This window comes from Embiotoca jacksoni, unplaced genomic scaffold (assembly GCF_022577435.1).
Source record: "Embiotoca jacksoni isolate LCO1_2020_lvr unplaced genomic scaffold, fEmbJac1.0.p SCAF_3, whole genome shotgun sequence".
NCBI lineage: Eukaryota > Metazoa > Chordata > Actinopteri > Embiotocidae > Embiotoca > Embiotoca jacksoni.
This window is the reverse complement of record NW_027185381.1, coordinates 25,328,352-25,350,372: the sequence shown is the minus strand read 5'-3', so window position 1 is coordinate 25,350,372 and position 22,021 is coordinate 25,328,352. Positions and strand designations below refer to the sequence as shown.

The window sequence follows — 22,021 nt, the reverse complement described above, 5'->3', positions numbered from 1 at the left end:
TGTCATTTGAAATGTGTGCAAACAAGATAACTTCTCATCCCTCCTCCTCCTCCTCCTCCTCCTCCGTGCAGGTTCAGCTCATGATGTAGCAGGTGTTTACAGATGTCGTGTCCTGGGAGGTAGAAATAATGATTTCACCATTATTATAATTTTTTTTTTTTTTACAGTAAATTGGGCACAGAGGGGAGCACTCCCCCCCCCCCCCCCCCTCTCCACCTCCCCTCCCCTCCACCCCGGTGTGCTTCTGTCTGTCTGCGCCCTCAGCCGCCACCAGGGGGCGCCCGCCTCCCGGCCCCAAACAGCAGAGTGGCGTCACTGCCTTTGCCTGCTGTTTTTTTTTTTTTTTTTTAATGATGCACCGAGCTTCACCTCCGGCTCATAAAAGAGAAATAATAAAAAAAAGACTTTACAAGTGATTTTTTTTTTTCGTCTTTAAGGTATTTAAGTGGGAATGTTATCACCTGTGTGTTCTTGATAATAACCCCAAAACATGCAGAACCGTTTCTACCTGCCAGGAAGCTGCACACCAAGCTTGCGACAGACTAACCACAAAAAAAAAACACGACCGGAAGTAAGTTTCACCATCAAAATAAAAGCTTATAAACGGATCTAGCCATGAAATGATTACTGCCCTTTATGAAACAAAATGAGCTCACGTGGTGAAGTTGGAGGCTAAAAGACAAGTTGGGTTATATTTTAGCCGCAAGGCCATCAGCAGAATTATATATTTGGTCGGTACAAACACTTGATAAAGTGCAAAGTTAGTTTATTAACCTATTTTAATGTGTTGTCTTTAATTAATGTCTTTTCTGTCGACATCCTGTGAAAAACATCCACATTTTAAGTTTTAAAACGAACCCTTTTGGATGTTCACAAAATACCGTACATATGAATGTTCTGCTAATTTTAACTGCTTTATATTTTGTTGGTGAGTTTGATATATATTCTGTAACACGTCATGTGTTTCGTAGCAGAACCTCGTACCTCTAATAAGTCACCAAGCTGCAGAAAAAAAAAGAAAAGAAAAGAAGCCCCGTTTTCAGCTGCTCCTCTACTAAAAACAGGCTTTATGCCAGAAGTGCTTCTCGAACAAATTGGCTCGCTTTTATTTTGAAAAGGGCACCAGCTGTTTTCCGGTCCCCGTAGCCGCGCGTTGACGCAGCTGCCAGCAGAGATGGAGAGCGCCTTGCGGTCGCAGTAGGGACATCACACTTAACGCACACACACGCGCGCAGGCACACACCGTGTCAGTGAGACGCGTTAACAGGGAAACATTTATTTTTGTATTTTGTATTTTTTTAACAAAAAGCTCTTTTTTTTGTTGTTTTGTTTTCCTCGTCAAAACCCTCGCAGCCTCCAGCGGGCTCATGGAGAGCGGAGCCCCGTCTGTCCGCACCGGGGGCGCGTTGATCGGATGCCTTTCACCGCAGCAGCGCCGTTAGATGTTCTTCCCTTCAGGATTAATTGGTTGTGACCGATGGCTCCCAAACACGCGCTCGTCTCCGGCAGCGGTGGCCCCGGGGTCGGAGGGGTGAACGCGAAACGGGACGACCCGTGGAGCCCGGATGCGGGGACGGTGGCCGTCTTCCGCTCGCCCGGGAACGGGAAGAGGACGCGGGCGCCGGCCCGGTGGTTTGTGACCGTCGGCGCGGTGCTGATGCTGATGATGCAGAGCTCCTCGGCCGCTGAGGGTAAGACATCCGACGCTTTTGTGTCATTGCATTGTCCAACCTGTAAGAGTGGGTTTTTCTACATCGCGCTGCACTCCTTATACAACAACGCGCGCATCAGCCGCACTGACTGGCGCTGAATGCCCGGGACTTCCAGTTCCATTTTCAAGCTCGGTTTACCTCATTAATAATGCGGTTATTAAGTGGAAGATCGTGCGCGTGGAGGGCTTCATTAGGTTGTGTTACGTGTGAGTGATAACCTGGAAGAACAGCAGCTGTGTTGTGCATTTTAAAGATGGCATCGTTCGGATGCGTCTTGGAGCTGGTTTGGTGATTTTTTTTTCTGAAGGCGTTCGTGTTCTTTTATATGACGTATTGGATGAATTTAGGTGACTTTGTCATGAATATATCTTATTTAAACCCCTCGGTGTGGTCTTACAGAGCCCCCCCTCCCCCCCACCACCACCACCACCCCACCCTACACCGATGTCACGTCCCTTTAAAAAAAAAAAAACCAAAAAAACCCAAACACGCGCAGCCCGGAGCGCACGGGGTGGACCCGCATCGCTGCTGCGCCGCGCGCCGCCTCAACGCGCTCACCTGCGGCCGTTCCCTTTTCGTCGCGTGACAGAGGAAACTTTAGTTTGTTTGTATTCATTCATGGAGAAGCTGAGCCCCCCCCCCCCCCCCACACACACACACCCTCGAGGTCGCCCAACCTCGAACAAGATCCATAGGGGGGGGGGGACAACGTTTCATACTCGGTGCAAGATGCATAATTGATGATTTCCGTGTCTTTTACAGACGGGCTGGAAACGCACCAAAATAGCAGCAGAGACGCGGTTCAGTCACCACGCAGCTCCTTCAGAGGACCAAATAATGACTGCAGCCTCTGTAGGAACATCTCTTACAACAAAAGCACACAGTGTCTTTCTCTGAATCCACATTTTATTTTGAAATATCTTGAGTGTTGTGTTTGAAGTCTTTGGGAAAAGGGACCTTTTTTTAATTTTTTTTTTATTAAGGAAACACAAAGAATCACCGCCCAATGAACGATGAGGTCTCACCTGTTTTGTCAGGTGGTCGAGTGTATTGATTATGAGGCCATAAAGTAAGCAAATTATAAACCCAACGGACTCACTTTGGCTTCATATCGATGCAAACTTTCCTTCACAACAAGCAAAGAATCGACAAAATTCATTTTCAGGGTTTTTTTGTTTTGTTTTATTTGCAGGTTTAACAGTCGCTCGAACTTGTGATGCCAAACTTAAACAGATGTGAACGAAACGTGACATTTGAAAAAAAAAAAAAAAGAAAAAGTTAAATGTCAAATGTCCGGCTTCTCTCCAGGAATGATGACTCAGCTTTTTTATTTATTTTTTTTATTATTTTTTTTTATACTATCACAACGCACCAGTTTTCAGAATGAGGCGTTCAAGAACACACACATATATTACAAACAGAAGTTTGTATATATAAAAAGCTTCAGCTTACATACACCTCCATTTCTCACCACACTGGACCACATCCACTCCTTTAACTCCCGCCTCCCTCCCTCTCTCCCTCCCTACCTCCCTCTTCCTCGTCATGCTTCCATAAATCTGAATAATATTAAAAAAAAACAGATGTGATTAAAAATCAAGAAAAAAGAAAACGGTTCAGTAGCCGCTCTGCTGGCTTTTATTTTGATAATCGTTTAAGCGATCGTCCGGCTGACCTGCGAGTCACACACACACACACACACACACACACACACACACACACACACACACACTCTTTCAGTTCCACCTGAGCAGCCTCTCTTTAAAATCTCAAATTGGAAAGTAATGAAGCGCCCGTCTCCTCTTCATCTCACACACCTCCACTCGTTGGAGTTTAATATACCCCCCCCCCCCCCCCCCCCACCACCACCACCACCACCACCTCCCCCGTTAGGTGTAGATTTGAGAATGAAAAGCAGAGATGCAGAAGAAGAAGAAGAAGCTCGGCCTCGTGTTCGGACAGCCGAGCGAATCGCCCACTCGCTCTCAAAAACACATCCGCTTTATATATTTATATACATAATACATATTTATATAAATACCATGCTGTCGTGCCACTTCAGAAATGTCTCGAGCAGATTCGGCTTTCTTCTCCTTCGTGCTCCTTGTTCCTCGAACGTCCACCTGCTTCCACGTCTTTTCACAGAGAAAACGATTCCCGTTCTTTATTTTCGTTTTCTCCGTTTTAAAAACGTAATAAAAGATGTTTCGGCGGCTGATGCCCAGCTGGTGTGTGTGTGTGTGTGTGTGTGTGTGTGTGTGCGCGCGCACGCTAATAGGTCTACAGAGATCTTCATCCTCAGTCAATAGCCGTGAGATCTATTGGTCGGCGTTGCCATGGGAACAGATCGGCAGCTAGTACTTTTCTCTCGCCCCGTGGTTGTCTGCGTTCGTCAGTCAGGGATTGAAAATAACATGCAAGGAAAAGTGGCAGGTTTGGAGTCTTGTTGCCTGACGATCGGCGTCGGGATGACACACACACACACACACAGAAACACACACACACACACACACACACACACACACACACACACACACACACACACACACACACACACACACACACACCAGCCACGAGATTTGAAATCAACTTGAAACTTCCAGCTGTGAAACATCAGTTTAATTTTTTGCTATCAACATCGTGTGTGTGTGTGTGTGTGTGAGAGTGTGTGTGTTTCTGTGTGTGTGTGTGTTTCTGTGTGTGTGTGTGTGTGTTTCTCTGTGTGTGTGAGTGTGTTTCTGTGTGTGTGTGTGTTTCTGTGTGTGTGTGAGTGTGTTTCTGTGTGTGTGTGTGTTTCTGTGTGTGTGTGTGTTTCTGTGTGTGTGTGTTTCTGTGTGTGTGTGTGTGTGTGTGTGTGTGTGTGTGAGTGTGTTTCTGTGTGTGTGTGTGTGTGTGTGTGTGTGTGTGTGTGTGTGTGTGTTTCTGTGTGTGTGTGTGTTTCTGTGTGTGTGTGTGTGTGTTTCTCTGTGTGTGTGAGTGTGTTTCTGTGTGTGTGTGTGTGTGTGTGTGTGTTTCTGTGTGTGTGTGTGTGTGTGTGTGTGTGTGTGTGTGTGTGTGTTTCTCGTCAAACCCGTTGTGTGGAGATTCAGACGTACCTGTGGCGTCCAATACGGCGGCTTCTTGCTGCTTTTCCGTGCGTCGAAGGACAAACGTTAAAAAGAGAGTAGACCGGTGAGACTCGGTGAGTTTTGGAAAAGCTCTTCCAGTCTTCCAATCCCAACTTTCGGCGAGAAATTCAGATCCTTCAACGGGGGGGAAAGTGTCCCGCTCACAAACGCTCACTCGTGTTGCTTTAGCAGCACGATGAGAGTATAAACCGCGCGACGTGAATCACCGGTGGGGAGAATCTGCTCCGTCATGAAAGTCACGATGCAAGTTTTAGACTTAAAAGTAGGAAAGATGACGGTTTTAATTCGAAGGTCAGACGGAGATTTTGTAAAAAAAAGTCCAAACTCCAGAAGTCTTGTTGACTTTCATGATATTCGGAGGAATGACGCAGCATCTTAATGGCGGAGAATGAAATGACATACTTGAGTATTTTTTCCTTTTTTGTTTTGGCCTTAGCTAAAACAACCCCCCCCCCCCCCCCCCCCCCCCCCCCCCCCACACACCACACACACACACACACACACCACACACACTTTCTCCCGGGAGTCCAATAACCAGGGCGGGGCTGTTGCTGATGATCATTTATCTGCTGTCATCAATTAAAGTGATCGATTGTTGCCTTATTGGGTTCAGCATTCAGCCAGGCTCCTCTCCGTCTCCTGTGGTTCCCCCAGAGACGAGGAGGAGGAGGAGGAGGAGGCCGAGGATCAGAGCTTGGAGAGTCTGTGAATCCGATTAAAGAAAAGTTTGTTTTTCGTACTTTAAAGTGATGCAGAAGGAAAGCAGCGTTACAGAGACAGACCGGGAGGGTGGAAACCAGGAAACCAGGCCTGTCAATCAAACAGACACGCCCCCCCCCCCCCCAAATAATCCAGTGTTCAAAGCCTTAATATGTAAATCACGATGGGATTATTTGTATATATATATATGCATTCTGTGTGTTGAACCCAGAAACGTGTGCTGTAAAAATAATCGGACATTTAAAGGCAGTGATATTTATCGTGCATGCCTTCGGAGTTGCGTAATCTTTTGTGTGCATCTTTTTCTGGCAGCTCTCTCGTCATTTCCTCTCGCTGTTGCCAGGCAGAAAAGACAAAAGACGCAGCTTTTATTACGCGGCGAGGATGAACTCTTAACGATAAAAACTGACGACTATTTTAATTACGTTCCGTTTAAAAAAAAATTTTTTTTATTATTGTGACCGAGCTTTTGTTTTTTTTTACCCCCTTTATCACTCCACATAATGGCACAGAGACACAGATATTAAAACAGTTCCATCAGCGCTGCTGCACTCTGAAGTTAATAGTCTATATTCTGGAATATGTGTGAGTGTGTGTTTATGTTTAAACGAAGGAGATTGAGTATTCAGATCGTAAATATTCCCCCAGCTTGTGCATTAAATACATTATTCACGGCAGGGCCTCTCTTGCAAATCATACAAGTATAGGCAGAGGAGCCCTTTTGGATAAATTGATTTTTATAATCCCAATTAGCCAGACTTTGTATTTTTCTAATCTTGTGGGGCCGTGATCGGTTTGCACGTTTCCTCGCCGGTGTTTTAAATGTTTTTTTAGGTTAATTATTTGGCCGACAGTCTCGTGCGAGAATCACTTTGATGTACAAAAAGCTTCTTTGCGTGAGAGCGCCTTGTGTTTTAAGGCTCGTTCACGTGCGTTTACAGCCTGGTTTCCTTTTTCTTTTCTTTTTGCCTGTCGTGCAACGCAGTTTGTGAAGTGAGCGTGCGTCTTAATGTGTCTGCAGAGGATTCGCAGTAGTCGTACATGCAGGTTTTTCAGCAACAAACTGGAGACATCTGTGTATTCATGCAGCATGCACATCATGCTTACCGACCAGATGTCGTGCATTGCAGGAAAAAGGTGCTGCATTTTAATTGCTGCGCTGACTAATGAACCTCTGCATGGTGCATAATGAGGATAAGATGGAAACTGATGTTTCTGAAAGGGTCGTTTCACCCTGAATTTTATGCGTAGAACATATAATCTGTCACTAATGATACGTATCGAGTAGTACTCAGAGATTTAGGGTTTATTTGCGGCTAGATTTTCAAATGTCAAATCCTTTTATCTGATTTATGTGCTAAAGAGAGAGGACACAGAGAAGTAATAATGGCAAAAGAAATCTGATGATATTCTATTTTATCGCCTCCGTAAAGGATATCTGTAGAAAAATCATTTCTATGCAATAAATTCCTCCCTTTTTAATTTTTTTTTTTTTTTACTCATTGTTGACAGAGTATGTAAAAAGTCTGGAGTCAACTCTGTTAAGCAGTAAATTGAGAACATCATTGTGAATCTAAAAAAATTCATGACGACGTGGGATTACATGCAGTGTGTTATTCCCTGAATTTATCATCCAGGGAAGATGTTCCCAAAGTTTTCAGAACATAAACTGTCCATGTTTCCAATTACAAATTCACAGATTTAACCACACAATAACCTTAGAAAGTCTATTTCTAAGTCTACAATTACAAAAGAAATATACAGCGAGCAAATAAAATGATGACATGAATGTTAAAGAAAATTTGAGCCCAAGCCTATCGTACTATATCTAAGGGATGGTTCGGGGTTCACGCTTTATTAAAAGAAAAAAAAGTTGAAAAAGTTGAGAGCTGGTTCCATAAGGGGAGGGGCCTAATAGCTAAAAGCTCCGCCTCCCATTCCACATTAAATGAGGCTTAGCAGATGATTTCCACCAACCTTCAGCCTTCAGCAGAGATCGTATCAGCTGCGTGAGTTAGTTTTAAATACAAATTTTTTGTCAAAATTCCTGAAACTGCAGCAAAGACCTCAGTTAGTCCCTTAAAACAAGCAACAACAAATTTAGATGCAGCTTTAATGGACAGTATTCAATATTTATTGGAAGGATTTGTATTTTTTGTGCGTATAGCTTTAAGTGATCATGTTTGCCCTTTATTGATTACCATTTCTGTCGTTTGTCCAAAGCTCGATCTGTTTTAGAATTTATGACGTGAACTGAACTCTGAAGTTACTTTTACATAAGTGTGATGAAATGCTGACGCGTTGCACGTGCAAGTGTCAAAAAAAGATCCCTGGATGTTTACTTTCATGGCCAGAGTGCGGGGTTAATATAACAAGAATTTTTGCGTCATATTTTTTTTTAATTCTTGTTTACATTGTCCATCAGCAGCTTCTAAAAAAAAAAAAAAGTAAAAAAGATGGACAAATTCCCAAGAAATCAGATGGACGCAACGAACTAATGTATTGAATGCAGCTAACGATCCGAACGTGAAATGTCAGTCATTATTTTTATAACTGAAATGGAACAAATAGATTTTTTTTCTTTCTCCTGATGCTTCTCACTGATTTTCAAGGTCAGGAAATCAATTTTGTAAAAGCAGGCTGAGAGTTTTGTTTGCCGCTATTCATGATTGACTTGACAAAAAGGTTTCGGCGTGACCTCGTCATCAAACGATTTTCGTGAGGTGGCGAACCGCCGCAACGGGCAACAAATGATATAACGCGCACGATGATAAGCTCTTTAATGGTTGGCTATTTAAACAGCCCCCCCCCCTTCCTCCAGGATCTCGTGATATTGCGATCGCAATAGTGAATGCAAATTCTCACTATTTTTCCGCAAATAACGCCGTCGACAGAAGCTCTGCTTAAAGTTTTACGGCACAGTAACACTTTCAAAGTAGTGTGTTCCAACAAAACTCACTTTATTAACAAAAATAACAAACTCATTTACAATCAACGCAACTCTGCTCCTTCACCTCTCATTAGCAAAGCAAACTCCGTGCTAACTTAATCGGAAAAAACAGAACAAGTGGAAAAAAACGGAAATGACCGGCGTTATTATTCAAAAGAGGAATGCTGTATGTTAAATTAGGATGTAAAAGACTGCACTTGTTTTTTTTATACGCACTTTATGTTGAATTAAAAGTCATTAAAAGGCATTTAAAGCTCTTATCTAGACGGCAGATTTAGCTTTTGTCTTCTAAATTAGTTCGATTGTTTGTTTTGTAAAGCTACGTCACTTTTATAACATGGCTCTATAAATTCAATAAATATATATATGTAAAAAGATCATAACTCAAATATTTCTTGGATGTTTAGGGCAATGTTGTGATGTTTATCAAAGGAAGTGATTACGAATCTTTTGCTCAACTTGCAATTTTTTTTCTAATTTCCGCAATTTTGAATGCCAAAAACTCTTAAAACTCCACTAATCGACATTTTTGAGAGAATCTGAAAACTTGTTGTGAAATCAAACATTTTTGTTTGCAAAAATCACCAAAAAAACAGCAGATGGAAGCTGATTAATTTTTGACCCGACGATGATTAGATGAAAAGTTAAAGATGATCACCGGAGTTAATTAACTTTGAACTATTTCTAGCCAATCCATTCAACAGAGATATTTTACTCAAAAGAAATCTCACGAAGGCGCTTTGAGTGGCCGATCGAAAGAAATGAAAACCACAGGTAGAAGGTAAAAGAAAAAAAAAAAAAGGACTCAATTCTTCATCCCTTCAGTCTGAATTTTGCTTCTCATACAACACGGCTTTATCTGAAGCCTTTCACCCGTAACAGCAGAATATTCTCAAAGAGAAGCTCCTTCACTGATTTCTTTTTTTTTTCTTCCATCCACAGCTACCTGTGAAAATAAAAAAGATGTATTTTCTGTCACTGAAGACAAAATGAAATTTTTCTTTAAAGAAGTACATTGCTTTTGTCCAAACTCCCTTCTGTTCCTGTGAGGGTTTTATACAATCACACCGATTGTGAAGTGCGCCTTCAAAAAGCCTCCGTGTTTTGAGACGAGCTCAGGTCTCGCCGAGTCGTGCCGTCTTCAAGGTGTGTTTGTGTCACTCGTCTCGAGTTGTTACGCCGTTCAGTTCAATCGGCTGCTTTGAAAAATAAAAATCCTCCCCGGACACAGGCAAAAAAAATACAATCCGGCCTGTGATGAAGAAGAGAAATCCATTTGTAGGAGAATTTTCTTTTTTTCCCCGTTTTTAAAAGCGAGATGCTGATGAGCTCTTTGTACCCGCAGGAGGTCGGTTCAGCCTCCGAAGAGACAGACAGGGATTTATTTCTACTGTAGCGTCTAAGAAAGAAAAAAAAAGAAGGAGAGGGGAAACAAAGCAAGAGACGGAATGAAAATTTAATCAGCCTGGGCTTCTTAAGAGTGGACCGAGAGATGGAAGGATTTATCGCTGCTTGGCCTCATCTCCTTCAGCTCAGCATGTATCACTGCAGCTGCTCACCTCACCTCACCTCACCTCACCTCCGCCACCCCATCACTCACTCGTTGCTTTGTGTGTGTGTGTGTGTGTGTGTGTGTGTGTGTGTTTACCTGTCTGTCCAAGTGCCTTTCCGTTTGTGTATCTGTTGTGTCATTTGGCCTTCAAGCCAAAGTTTGTGTGTGTGTGTGTGTGCGTGTGTGTGTGTGTGTGTGTGTGTGTGTAAAGGCCACATCTGAGGATGCTATTTCTGGCCTTCAGTAAGCTTCATTCACTGCAACTGTCGCTGACGCCATTGTGGAAAAATTGTCTGCACAGAAAAGTTTTATTTTGGTAATTTGGGACCAAAATTCGCATTGGTAATTATTCCATACTTGTTAGGATATGGGAACACAACAACTTTGCTTAAAGAAGTTTCACAGCAAAAAAAAAAAACAAAAACGAGTGGGCCAGTAGGTGAGGCACATTTTAAACAAACCTCCAGGTTGATCCGACTTGTTTAAAGGAAAATAGATTCAAGGCACAGCGATTATCCAAACTTGTGTTTCGTAAGCGTCTGTCGCAGTTTACAGACTAGCCTCGTTTACATGGAGCCAAATAATCTGATTAAAAATGCTTTAAGAGTTTTAGAATAAAAAAACAAAATGCTCCAATAAACACCTTATTTAGAATAAACTGACTCAAACCTATGATGCTGCCAAACCTTTGGTAGACTGATCATTAAACAAAAAAATTTATGCGTTCTTTCTCCAAATGCCTCTAATCTTGGTGTAAATGTGAGTAGAAGTGTGTGTCTCCCACCACCTAGAAAACATGGCGGCTTCCAAGCTGAACTGGACCACAGCTGAGTTTTTGGGTTTAAACCCTTCAAGAACTGAACATTATTGGACACCTTGCAAGACCCTCCCGTACTCCGACCTTTTTCTAAAATATCTGGCAACATAGCAACTCGGTTTAGGTTGTGAAAGGTTGAGGCTTGAAAAAAAAAAAGGATTATTCAAACAAAAAAATAATCAACATTTCTGTTTAAAAAAGCAGATCACATGACTGTCTGTAATGTGAAAGGTGTTGTTTGTGGTGACAAACCAACTGGTAATTACCAACTGACTCTGCAGTTCTCATTGTTTCCAGACGCAACAGCAGTTTTAAGCAAAAAAAAATAGAAAAGAAAAAGAAACTCTGAATACCAACTGCCAACAGCAGACGACAAACTGAGCGACTAAGCAGTGAATATATATAAGCAAAAAAACATTTCTCTCATCATAACCGACAGACATGCTGGACAAAACTATGAAAATAGGGCCCGGATTGTAATAAACCAGAATTGACCGTCTACAAGCTTATCGTTATTAATATTAGTTGGAAAAATTTGTTTTCTCTTTAATACCAAATTTCATCAGAAGAATAATCTGAATATGACAATGTACGGTTATAGAGTTGCAATATGGTCACATTAGCCAAAAATGAACTTACTTTTTTCATTACATAAGCTCATATTTATTGAAATCTGTCTCCTCTGTTTCCATGGCGATGTTTGATAAATTCTCTTTGCTCAGCTAGGACGGGAATAGGAAGCTGCGTATAAAGAGCTTATCCTAAATTTGACCTCAGCCAGGCTTTTGGGCTATCATCCCGCAGTGCATGTAAATAGCAGCTGAAGTTAAGTGCCTTCCAAACTGGGAGGGGGGAGGGAGTTAATTCAGGACGCCAAATGTTTGTTCGGCAGATAAAACAGCAATATTCATAAATTATATTCTGATTAAATAACAGCTGAATTATTTAAAAAGTATGATGCGTTCCCCTGCATGCATTTCCAGCGGCTGTATTTTGTAGAAATCAAAGTCCTACAATCAGCAGCAATTAAGGGGAATCCATTTCCACATGGCATCTTATTCTCTTCATTATGTCTGTGTGCTGAACCGGAGTTGCGTTACCGTGTAAACGGAACAATTGCTCTCGATGACAAAAGGTAATTATTCCCCCCGGGCGAATCAAAGTAGACCCGCACTGTTCTGACCTCCCCGCACACTCTGCTCTCTATTTACCAGCCCCGAGAAAGAAAGAAAAAAAAAAAGAAGAAGAAATCTACATAAAATATTCATAACTGTGTATAATCAGACATGCTGTTCAAGACCTAGTTTAGGTGTTAGGGAGCTGTAAGCACTCCACAACCCGAATTAGATTCTGGGGTTTGTGAGAGGGAAATATTGAAAAAACCAGTGCGCCCTTTTTTTTGGTTCGGATGGCTGTACGAAATTCACTGTGAAGATCAGAGGAAGTTAGCATTAGACGGACTCACTTTCAGCACTGAGGGCCTCATGATTAAAGGCCAAAACAGCAGTTTGTATTTTTTATACTTCATACTTTAAAAGTGCTGTTGCTCAGCTGTGATTAAAAATAATAATAATAATAATAAAAAAAATAAAAAAAATCCCTTTTTTCCGACACTGCAGAAGTCTCTTAAACTTTTGGTGAAGATGTTGACCTCTGCTCTTGTGTTTGTGACTGTTACATAACGGGTGGTGATTAATTAGTGAAGATGTTATTCTGTTTCTGCTGTAATTGGAAGGAGACTTTCTTTCCATCACAACTGGGTGAAGGCACAGACCGACATAAGTTACGTTAAAGATGATGATCCCGGACGAGCCCCCAATAATGTCATGTCTCGGCCACGCGTAGATGGGGCATAACATGGCGAGCACACTTCATCAGATTAATGTCTGATTTCTGCAGCCGGTGATGAAATGGCACTTTGTCCTCTCACCCACCACATGTGTCTTTATAAATGACGCACACACAGACACTGGGGGTGACACCACAGGGGACACGTTAAGGGCAAATGCGCATCAAGTGCTCGGGGCCAATCGGATTCGCTCGGCTCCCTCATTGGTTGGTGTGCAGTCACATGGTGCATCCTGCAGCAGTTTTGGCTCGTGTTATTATTGGAAAATCAATAGAGCTTCATACACAGGCACACAATGTTTAAAAATCATCAAAGTGCCAGAACAATCCTCTATGATTATGCTTTTACGTAAGTGTGTGTGTGCATGTGCACGTGCACGTGTGTGTGTTTGAGTGTGTGTGAGTGTGCACTTGTGTGACGACACGAGTGTGTGATGCGTTGGGTTTTGAGGGTGTACTTCAGCTAATAGGAATTTGTAAGTGTATTAGAGCTTTGAAGTTCCCTCACTGAGTCAATGTGTACAGCCCAGTGTGCATGTGTGTGTGTGTGTGTGTGTGTGTGTGTGTGTGTGTGCGTGTGTGTGTGTGTCACACTACAAAGAGGCCTGTCCTCCTTTCTGACATTCCTCAGAGGAAACGGTTGTCTTCAATAATTTGACAGTTTTCGCATGTTTTTGGAAAAACGTCAGTTTCCGGCTGACAAACACGCGACAGCTGTGTGAAAACACAACCTGATGTGACTGGAAATTCAAACCTGCCATACAGACTTTAGATAAAAGTAAGGGAGTCTAAAAAGTGTAACATGTCTCACATGGTAGAAACAAAATTACACAGTGCTTTTTGTTGAGATTTTGTAGTTTTTTTTATGCGAGTTATGTCAGAAACACACACTAACAATTAGTTTATTTCAGAGTAAAATGATTTGGATGTCGCCTGCTAGAATACATTTTGAAATGAGCTTCAAACAATCTGAGTACTATCAGCTGCCATCAAATACTTGCTTGATGTGTTTGCGTAACCCATATTCTGTCATTTTTAAAAAAAATTTTTTTTATAGTTATGCCTTGATCCCCTTAAGGCATGGTTGAAAAATATAAAAACACTCTTTGCTTTCAATAATTTGTGCAGTGTTGCTCTTCTATTACAAAATAATGTTAAATTACACACTTAGAAAGTTATCAAATTACATATATGCCTCCTTCTTTATTGAAAAAAATTCTGAATCTGTGCTGAAGCTTAGTCATTACATCCAGATTATTCATGATAACCTAGAAAATATCTCGCTGTGTGAATCTTTTTTTTTGAAAGCACCAGTAGTCGTCTTTAAAATATAGTTGCCATATCCATATTGAGGTAGTTGGTCAAAAATGATCCCTATTAGCACCTGGTGAGGAAAACCTGAGACTCTCAACCTGTTTTATTACTGTTTGTCTGGATTGTATAGTCCCCCCCCACCCTCAGTGATAGATCTCAGCTCTAAAAACAGACACTACTTTATCTAATAGACCATGGCTCTCCATTGTGCCTTTACAAGGGTTTAAGATTGGAATCTAAAAATAAAACAAACTGCGGCAGCGTGTGCTGTTGTGTTTTGCCGCGAAGCACTAAAAGCCTCCGAGAGGTATTTCGGGGTGTCCAATGACCCGAGCGAGGTATTGGGAACCGTTGCCCGTTGTTCTCCTGGATGTACGGCAGGAAATTTGAACTGTCATGTTTCCTTTGTAAACTCTGAGCTGCTTGAGTCTTCTTAAAAATCAGGAATGTTGGATTTGAAGGTTTATTTATCAGCTTCTTTAGAGAACTATGTAGTTAACGCGAATGAGCTCCATCTATTATGTTTATAGCCGGTAACATAAGTTCACGTTATTTGCCAATCTCAGACACATAAAACTTTATGTATGTTGATTCCTGTACCGCTTCCTTTTCTTATAAGTACTTTAAACCAAAGAGCATTGTAAAGGAGTCTTATTTGGTCCCGATAGAGCTCTTCTCCCTGCTGCTCAGGAGACAGATTGGACTTTGTCGCTGTGTGTGGGTGGAGAAGGTTTCCCACCAGTGACCATACCCAGCACCGCACTTTAATCTGGGCACGCAGGGCAACACTGCGGCCTGTCAGATAAAAGCTGCATTAGCTGTTTGCTTTGGTCAGCAAAAAGAAGATGGAAACGTAAAACTGACATGATATTCAAAGGTGCCCACCGAGCTTTTTTGGTAGCGACCAATTTGCTTCGGTACCATCAAATGTCAAAAAAATGCCTTGTTATTCAGTAAGAAATTTCGATACCAAGGTTACAATCTAGATTTATTCGGTTTTGTTTAAGAATATATAACTTTTTCTACGTTTACGCGGTAGTTCATCTCATCAATGGCACAACGTCTACTGTAGTTATAGGCAAATTTGTACCTGCCTGAGTTTCGCTATAGTAACTGAGTGGGCACCAGAGACTTCTCTCTGCACCTAGCTAGCGTCTACCAATAGCCTAAATGTGAGGCGTTTAAGGGACATCTGTAAAAATAAGCACTCCTCTCCTTTAACCTGCATGCCAACTGAAGATTTACACCGTAAAGCGGAATGTCATTTTCTTTTAGTTAAAATGTTTTAAGCAGGTAAAGCAACTCTTTAGATAATAGCTGCTTGAATTTCGATGTATTATTGATCGCAACTTGATATACAAACAGAAGTTACAAAAAGTCAACACACAACTTTCAACCGCATCCTTGAAACGTATTTTCTTTAGGGAATAAATAGAAATAAGACACTTCGACACACTCCTCTCTCTCGTGGGACGACACTCGTAGAAAACTGTGCAAGCAGCAAACAATACTTTGACAATCATTAGTGTAGCCTGGATATTCGTGGCGTCGCACTGGCTTGGAAATGTTCCCAGTTTCTTTCTCACAAAAAGAAATGCGATGTACCCACCGTCCGAGAGCAGCAGACAGTTCCTGAGGTCACTGCTGAAACTTTTAGGAAAAAAAAACATTCCTTCATATTTGTTAAACTCAAACTTTTGGATACTTTTTTTTTTTCTTGCATTTTTAAGTCTCTGATACACAAGTTATGGAAATCCCCCCTCGGGAACGCAAAAAAACCCAAAACAACAACCACATTGTCCATCTTGAGGAGCTCTCCAGTTGCTCTGACGAGCCTCTGGGATTTGTTCCTGCTGCTGGAAAGTACAGTTTTCAGAGGATGCACGGACGCGAGCGAGCGGCGCTGACCCGTGATGCACTCGGGCTCCTCTTTCCTCCTTAGTTAGCGCCACAGAAGTTCCCTGTTCTGCTCCACTTTCTCCATCCGCTTGTCTTTAATGTGGGAAACTGCAGAATCCGTTCATTAAAAAGTCGTTTCCTCCGCTCTGCAGCGAGTCGACGTGTCTTTTTCTCCCACAGCTCTCGCCTTCTGCTGTAACTACACCCCGCTTACATTAGCTGCTGAGTTACATTTGCTTAAATCCATTTGTTTTAAATCTTTGCCTGCTGGGACTGTGATAAATTTGCTGCCAGGTTGCCTGACAGATTTATTGGTACAAAGCAAGAAAGAAAAAGAAAGAAATTGGCTTCACGAATCTACTTGGCTCGGCCCAAATGTGTGTCTCGTGTCTTTCCTGGCATTTTTATGGGCTTCCTGTTTGGTTTTTTTTCATAATAGACTATAAAATTCAGCGCGGGCCGCAGAGTCGTCGACGCTCAAACAAATACTCTGTTCACGCTTCAATGTTTTCTTTTTTGTTTTTTAAAAGGCCTCTGTGGTGCAGCTTAGACAAGGTGAGGACTAAAAAGGCCTTTTTTGAAATACATCAGAGAAACAAACAAAAGGAGAACGGCATCCATCCATCCATCCATCCATCCATCCATCCATCCATCCATCCACGTACTTCAGACACACACTGATGTGAGCACTTCCACGACGATCTGTCATCATCCGTCATCGCAGAGTGGCTGTCACGCCAGCGAGGCCTCGGCAGCAGCAGGTTGGCTGTGGGAAATGAAGCGAGAGATGGGATGTAAGCTGGCGTGTGCGTGTGCACTCGCGTGTGTGTGTGTGTGTGTGTGTGTGTGTGTGTGTGTGTGTGTGTGTGTGTGTGTTGTCTTAAATATGAGTGTGTTTCTGGTGCTCTAAATTTTCCGCCTGCGCTCCAAATGGACCAATTTTTCCAATGTTTGTCCGCATCTGTGTGTCACTCTGTCTGGACTCTGCTTGTTGGTGTGTGTTTTTTTTTCTGGGTTTCTGTGTGTGTGTGTGTGTGTGTGTGTGTGTGTGTGTGTGTGTCAGGGTAAATGGACTTAGGCAGATGATGTAATAGTTTTTGTCCCCTTGTGTGTCGTTCCACATGAGCTAAAGGCTTTGGAGTACAGTGTGTGGCAGACAAACACACACACTTGTGTACTGTGTGTGTGTGTGTGTGTGTGTGTGTGTGTGTGTGTGTGTATGTGTGTGTGTGTGTGTGTGCGTGCGTGTGTGTGTGTGTCTGCAGCTAGGCGATTTCACGAGATGCATCTCATTAAAAAAAAACCCCGACAGGAACAGGAAGGTGCTCCGTTTAGGAAAACCGTAATCCCCAATTGTTTAAAGTGCAAAATTAAAGCACCGAATTTCATCGTCGGCGTAGAAGGACGACAAATTTAGACTTTTAGGTGATTCTTAGAAATTGAACTCAGCGGGAAAACTAATTAATATTGAAGATAGATTTTTTATTGTTTAAGACCTTTTCCAAGGTCAAACGGTGTGTACTTTAAGCACTATTACACAGCCAATAAATTCATGTTAAATTAGCCAAGGCTGACATCCCTTTTACTGCTTTGAATAAAACAGGTGACACCTTTCATCTTCAATCCTCAGTTGTTGTTTTTTTTTTTATCAGTCTTCTGCGAGGCGGAAAATATATATATATATATAAAAAAAAAAAGACCAATTTCCCTAATTGGTTTAGTGTCCGTACCCAACTGTTACAGCTGACCTCCAGTGCAGCGTTTTCCACGTCATTCGGAAAGATGAGTTTATCCGGGCGGATTAGAAACACATTAGATAACAGAGAATCGATTGACCTTTAGGCGCTCCCGTTTCTCTACAGCAACACGAGTAACGTTTCGGTGACGGCGACGAAGCCACCGCGGACGGCCGTCGTACAGAGACGAGAGGTTTCTTTTTTGAGAAAAGGAAATTCAAAATGGATGTGCCCGACGTAATAAAATAATGATGGAATAATAAAAGCGAAAGCTGCGATGGAGCCGAGCCAACACTCCCTCGCAGCTGAGCTTATTCCCCGTGCGGGGAGCAGAAGTATCAGCGACCCGACGTGAGCCCGAGCTGAACCGCGGAGAAAACAAGGCAAAACTGTGATTACATCTCCAACAGGCGCAGGACGTGTTTTTTCATACTTTGGAGAAAACAAAATAAAAAAAATAAAATCCTGCAGTGAAAATAATGCGCTTCAAGCTGGAAACACTCACGTGGACACGCGTGTGATTTCTCACAAATGTTGTCGTATTCTCAGGCTTTAAAAGGAAATCGACAAATTAAGGCTTCGTTTCTTCTCAGCACCGCGCAAACACCTTTAAGGCCTCAAGAATTAAAGCGCCTCGATCCCTCGTCGCCTTTCCTCTATCACATGGCACAAATGGAGATGAGCATTGGGAAAGAGAGCAGGGTAACGATATGCAGAGTCGAAGTGGGAACTTAAATCCACATTCGCCGTAACCAATCAGCTTTACTTGGCCGACTTTGTAAAACTGTCACTGGAAACACGGCGAGAGCGGTTAAAGAGTCGAGAATAGAAAAAACGGCCTTCCGCGGAGACCAATCGATCTGCTGAAGGGAGTTAAAAACGTTCCCGAGGCCCGTGATGGTAACGCCACGACAAAAAAACCAACCCAAAAGACTTTTGAACTGCTCGTCTCGGACGTACTTAGACAGCTTTTAAAAAGTTTCCCTCCGACTTCCTGCCGGCTCGTGACCGAAGCGGCGATAATCTCTGACGTTCGAGTGCGACGCGAGAATTATTTTAGCTTCTTTTGAAATGCGGCATTCAGCCACTGCTGTAGGGAGGGGGTGGGGGAGCTCAGGGCAAAGTGTGAAGGCCCCCACGGTGCTCAGGATTATAGAGCATCACACGGTGTGACGGCGGGAAGACTCGGCACGTCTCCACAAACCAATGAATGTGTTTTTAATTTTTTTAAATTTTTTTATATATATATCCGTGTTGGTTTACGTCCGGTGGTTCTTTTAGGATGAAAAAAAAAAAAAAGACAAATACAAGTCTGTATGATAAAAATATTCAACACATTTTTTTACTGACTGAGGCTGATTTGCGAATCGGATAAAAACAACAACGCAAAAATGCCTGAAAAGCTGCGAAACAACTGCCACCGAAAAGTATTCAAATCAAACGTTTACGGCTTTCATGTGATTATTATTACTTTTGTTTTTTGTGCGGTAGCTTCCTAGAAGTTGTTGTTTATCCGCGTGGATTTGTTTTGTGATCTTTGCCCTCCTCTCTGCATTTTCATCTCTCTCTTGAAAAAAAGGTTTTAACGTAATCCCAAACAATGTTTTGAAGAAAGTGTTTCAAAGTTATTGTTGTTTGTTTATTTTTTTAAATTTTTTTTGGGGGTCTTTACGTCTGGCTGTGCGACCACACGGTTACCCTCTTAAGTTCTTGATAAATGTGACTGTGCTGAGATGCCTCTGCAGTGTGTGTGTGTGTGTGTGTGTGTGTGTGTGTGTGTGTGTGTGTGTGTGCGCGTGTGCGGAGACAGAGTGGTGTTTTAGTGTCTGTTCACATCTGTGTGTTAACGGGGTAAAAGCAGAGATGGGAGAGAGAGTGTGTGTCTATTTTTTGCGGCTGAAAATGTGTCTGAGTGTTTGTGAGTGGCTGACTGTTGCTTTGCTGCAGCCTGCTTCTCCGCCCTCTCAATAAATGTCTGCTGGCTTATGTATGTGTGTGTGTGTGTGTGTGTGTGTGTGTGTGTGTGTGTGTGTGTGTGTGTCTGCACATGATGCAGCAGCCCAGGATGTCTCCCAAGTTTTCTGTTTATGCTAGAGTTGCTGACCTACCGGGTCACATGACCACGTCAGCCAGTCACAAGACTCTGCGACAGAGCGGCGCAGTTGAGGCGCCGTGCTGCCTCTCTGCCCGTGTGTGTGTGTGTGTGTGTGTGTGTGTGTGTGTGTATAAACTCCTCGTAGACATTCAGGGTGCTAAAAGTCACTTCAGTTGTATTTTCGTCTCCTGGTGCGCCTCGTTTCTCATTAACTGTCAGCTGAAGGCTGAGACCATCAGCGACCATATTTGGGCGAGCTGGGGGGAGGAGCCAGATCTGACTCGATCTGATTGGAAACCCGACGAACCGCCAGAAAACTAATAAGGAGGGACTTGAGCTAGCAACACACCGAAATAATTTGTAAAAAAAAAAAAAAGGTTTTGCTTTCATGAGACTAGTTGAATATCTTTGGGGCCGGAGGCTTTTTGAAGCCAACACCTGGTGGCCATCGGTGGTATTGCAGTTGAAGGCCCTCATCGGCCTAATTTTTCAGAATCGGAAGCTACGTCCACTTTCATATACAGTCTGTGATTGTTTCTCCTATTTGGTATGGAGGACTTTCTTTAAACACTAAGGGCTTTATTTTAACAATAAAGCTTGCGTTTGTTTTTTGGGGTAAATAAATTGTAGCATCTGCTAGTAGTCTGCAAGCGAGGCGTTTAGAGGACATCTTTTAATCTAAGCTACGGAAAATAAACTGGGTTACACTCTCCACCTCTAAACTGCATGGGAAACTGACGTGGAATAAATTTCCTTTATCTTGAAATAGACTTTGATAAAAAAAAAATTGGTATTTAAAAAAAAAACAAAAAAAGTACAGCTCAGCAACTGCTATCGAAGTCCAATGAATTGGTGCCCGGTATTGAATTTATCCAGCACTGAGCAACATAATCACGTTAATAGGCAGCAGAAACAACATGTTCAAAAGCTTGCGGGCAGCCAAAGCAGCAGTAGGAGGAGGCAGCAGCCAGGCAGCCCTAAATATTGTGAGACAAAGCCAGATGCCTGATGAGAGGCAAAGCAGTGCGGAGGGGCAGTCTGCCAGGCAGCTCGATACCAACCAAGCAATGAGACATCCCGACTGACTGCCCGGTATTATTTTGCTTCCCGTTAGTCACCTGGCAGTCGCCAACAGCCTACACGGCAACGTCGATAACTCTCTGACACGTCTTGAATTGTTATTGTTCATATAACTGTTATAACTGAATTGTTAATAATAACCTACCGTGAGCTGTTTGTGTTTACGTTGACCACCGACGGCGCGGCTCATCCACATCAAATAGATTTAAAATCACCTGAACTGAGAGTTTCGTCTTTCTTCAAGCCTTCCTTTGAGGTACAGCTGCGTGGAAATAATGTGTCAGGCGTTTCTTTTTTTTTTTTTTTAATTGATTGGTATAGTGTGTATATATGAGGATGTGATCAGCTGATTTTTTTTGGGTGTATTTTCGTGATAATGGTGGTGCCGCTCAGCAGATTGCAACATCTTGCAACGCCTCCGAAACTCAAAAACATACCGTACTCAAACCTACCGAACCCGCTGGCCTCTCGCATCAAACAGATGGCCGTCCCGCTCCAAGTCGAAATATAAATCTGCAGCTCCTCTTATTGGTTTTTATTTTCAATAAAAAAAAAAAAAAGTAGATCTTCCATACGGAGTATGTTTTCCTTCACAGCTGAATTTGAAATAACCGGAGTAAATAATTCGGTCTGTACTCGTCCGTGCAGCCGACTAATCCTCGTCATTTTCCCAGTGATCATCATTTTATTATAAAAAGGATTAATAAACAATTTATGGCTCCATTTAACATTTATCTTTGAACCGTTGACACACTGTGTTTAAGCCCTGACATGCTGTTTTTATCCTGCCAGTAAAAAAACAACAACACAAAAAAACAAACCACGTGTGTTGTGACCTCTTATCGTAAGCTGTGCAAATGTTGTGCGCCGATGTGACTATAGGTGGCTTTTTAATCTGATTTCTGAGAAGCGTTGTGGGTCGTCGTGTGGTTTGTTTTGACCGGAGGCCAACAGCTGTCTGTCAAGCAAATAAATAACAACAACAACAATAAAGAAAAAAACAAAACATGCTTCCCGTTGCTTTGATTTAATTTCCGCTCCATAAAATCGCCCGTCGATTCGATTTTTTTCCGTCTTTATCAAATGACGTGAATTCATTTTGTGCTCTGCTCGCTCGCAAAGTCGGAAGTAATCGCGTGAAATTGACGTCGTGTTTGTTTGTGTTTGATG

At 42.4% G+C, this 22,021-nt stretch overlaps 1 protein-coding gene across 1 annotated transcript in view; it reads left to right on the top strand.

Annotated features, from left to right (window-relative positions):
• The first annotated feature begins 1,171 nt into the window (after window positions 1–1,171).
• Window positions 1,172–22,021, top strand: part of kiaa1549la (KIAA1549-like a) — an 89,663-nt gene continuing 68,813 nt past the window's right edge. Inside the window, 1 exon segment of the mRNA XM_069162808.1 lies at window positions 1,172–1,691. Coding sequence (XP_069018909.1) covers window positions 1,478–1,691 — 214 coding nt within the window. The 5' untranslated portion in view covers window positions 1,172–1,477.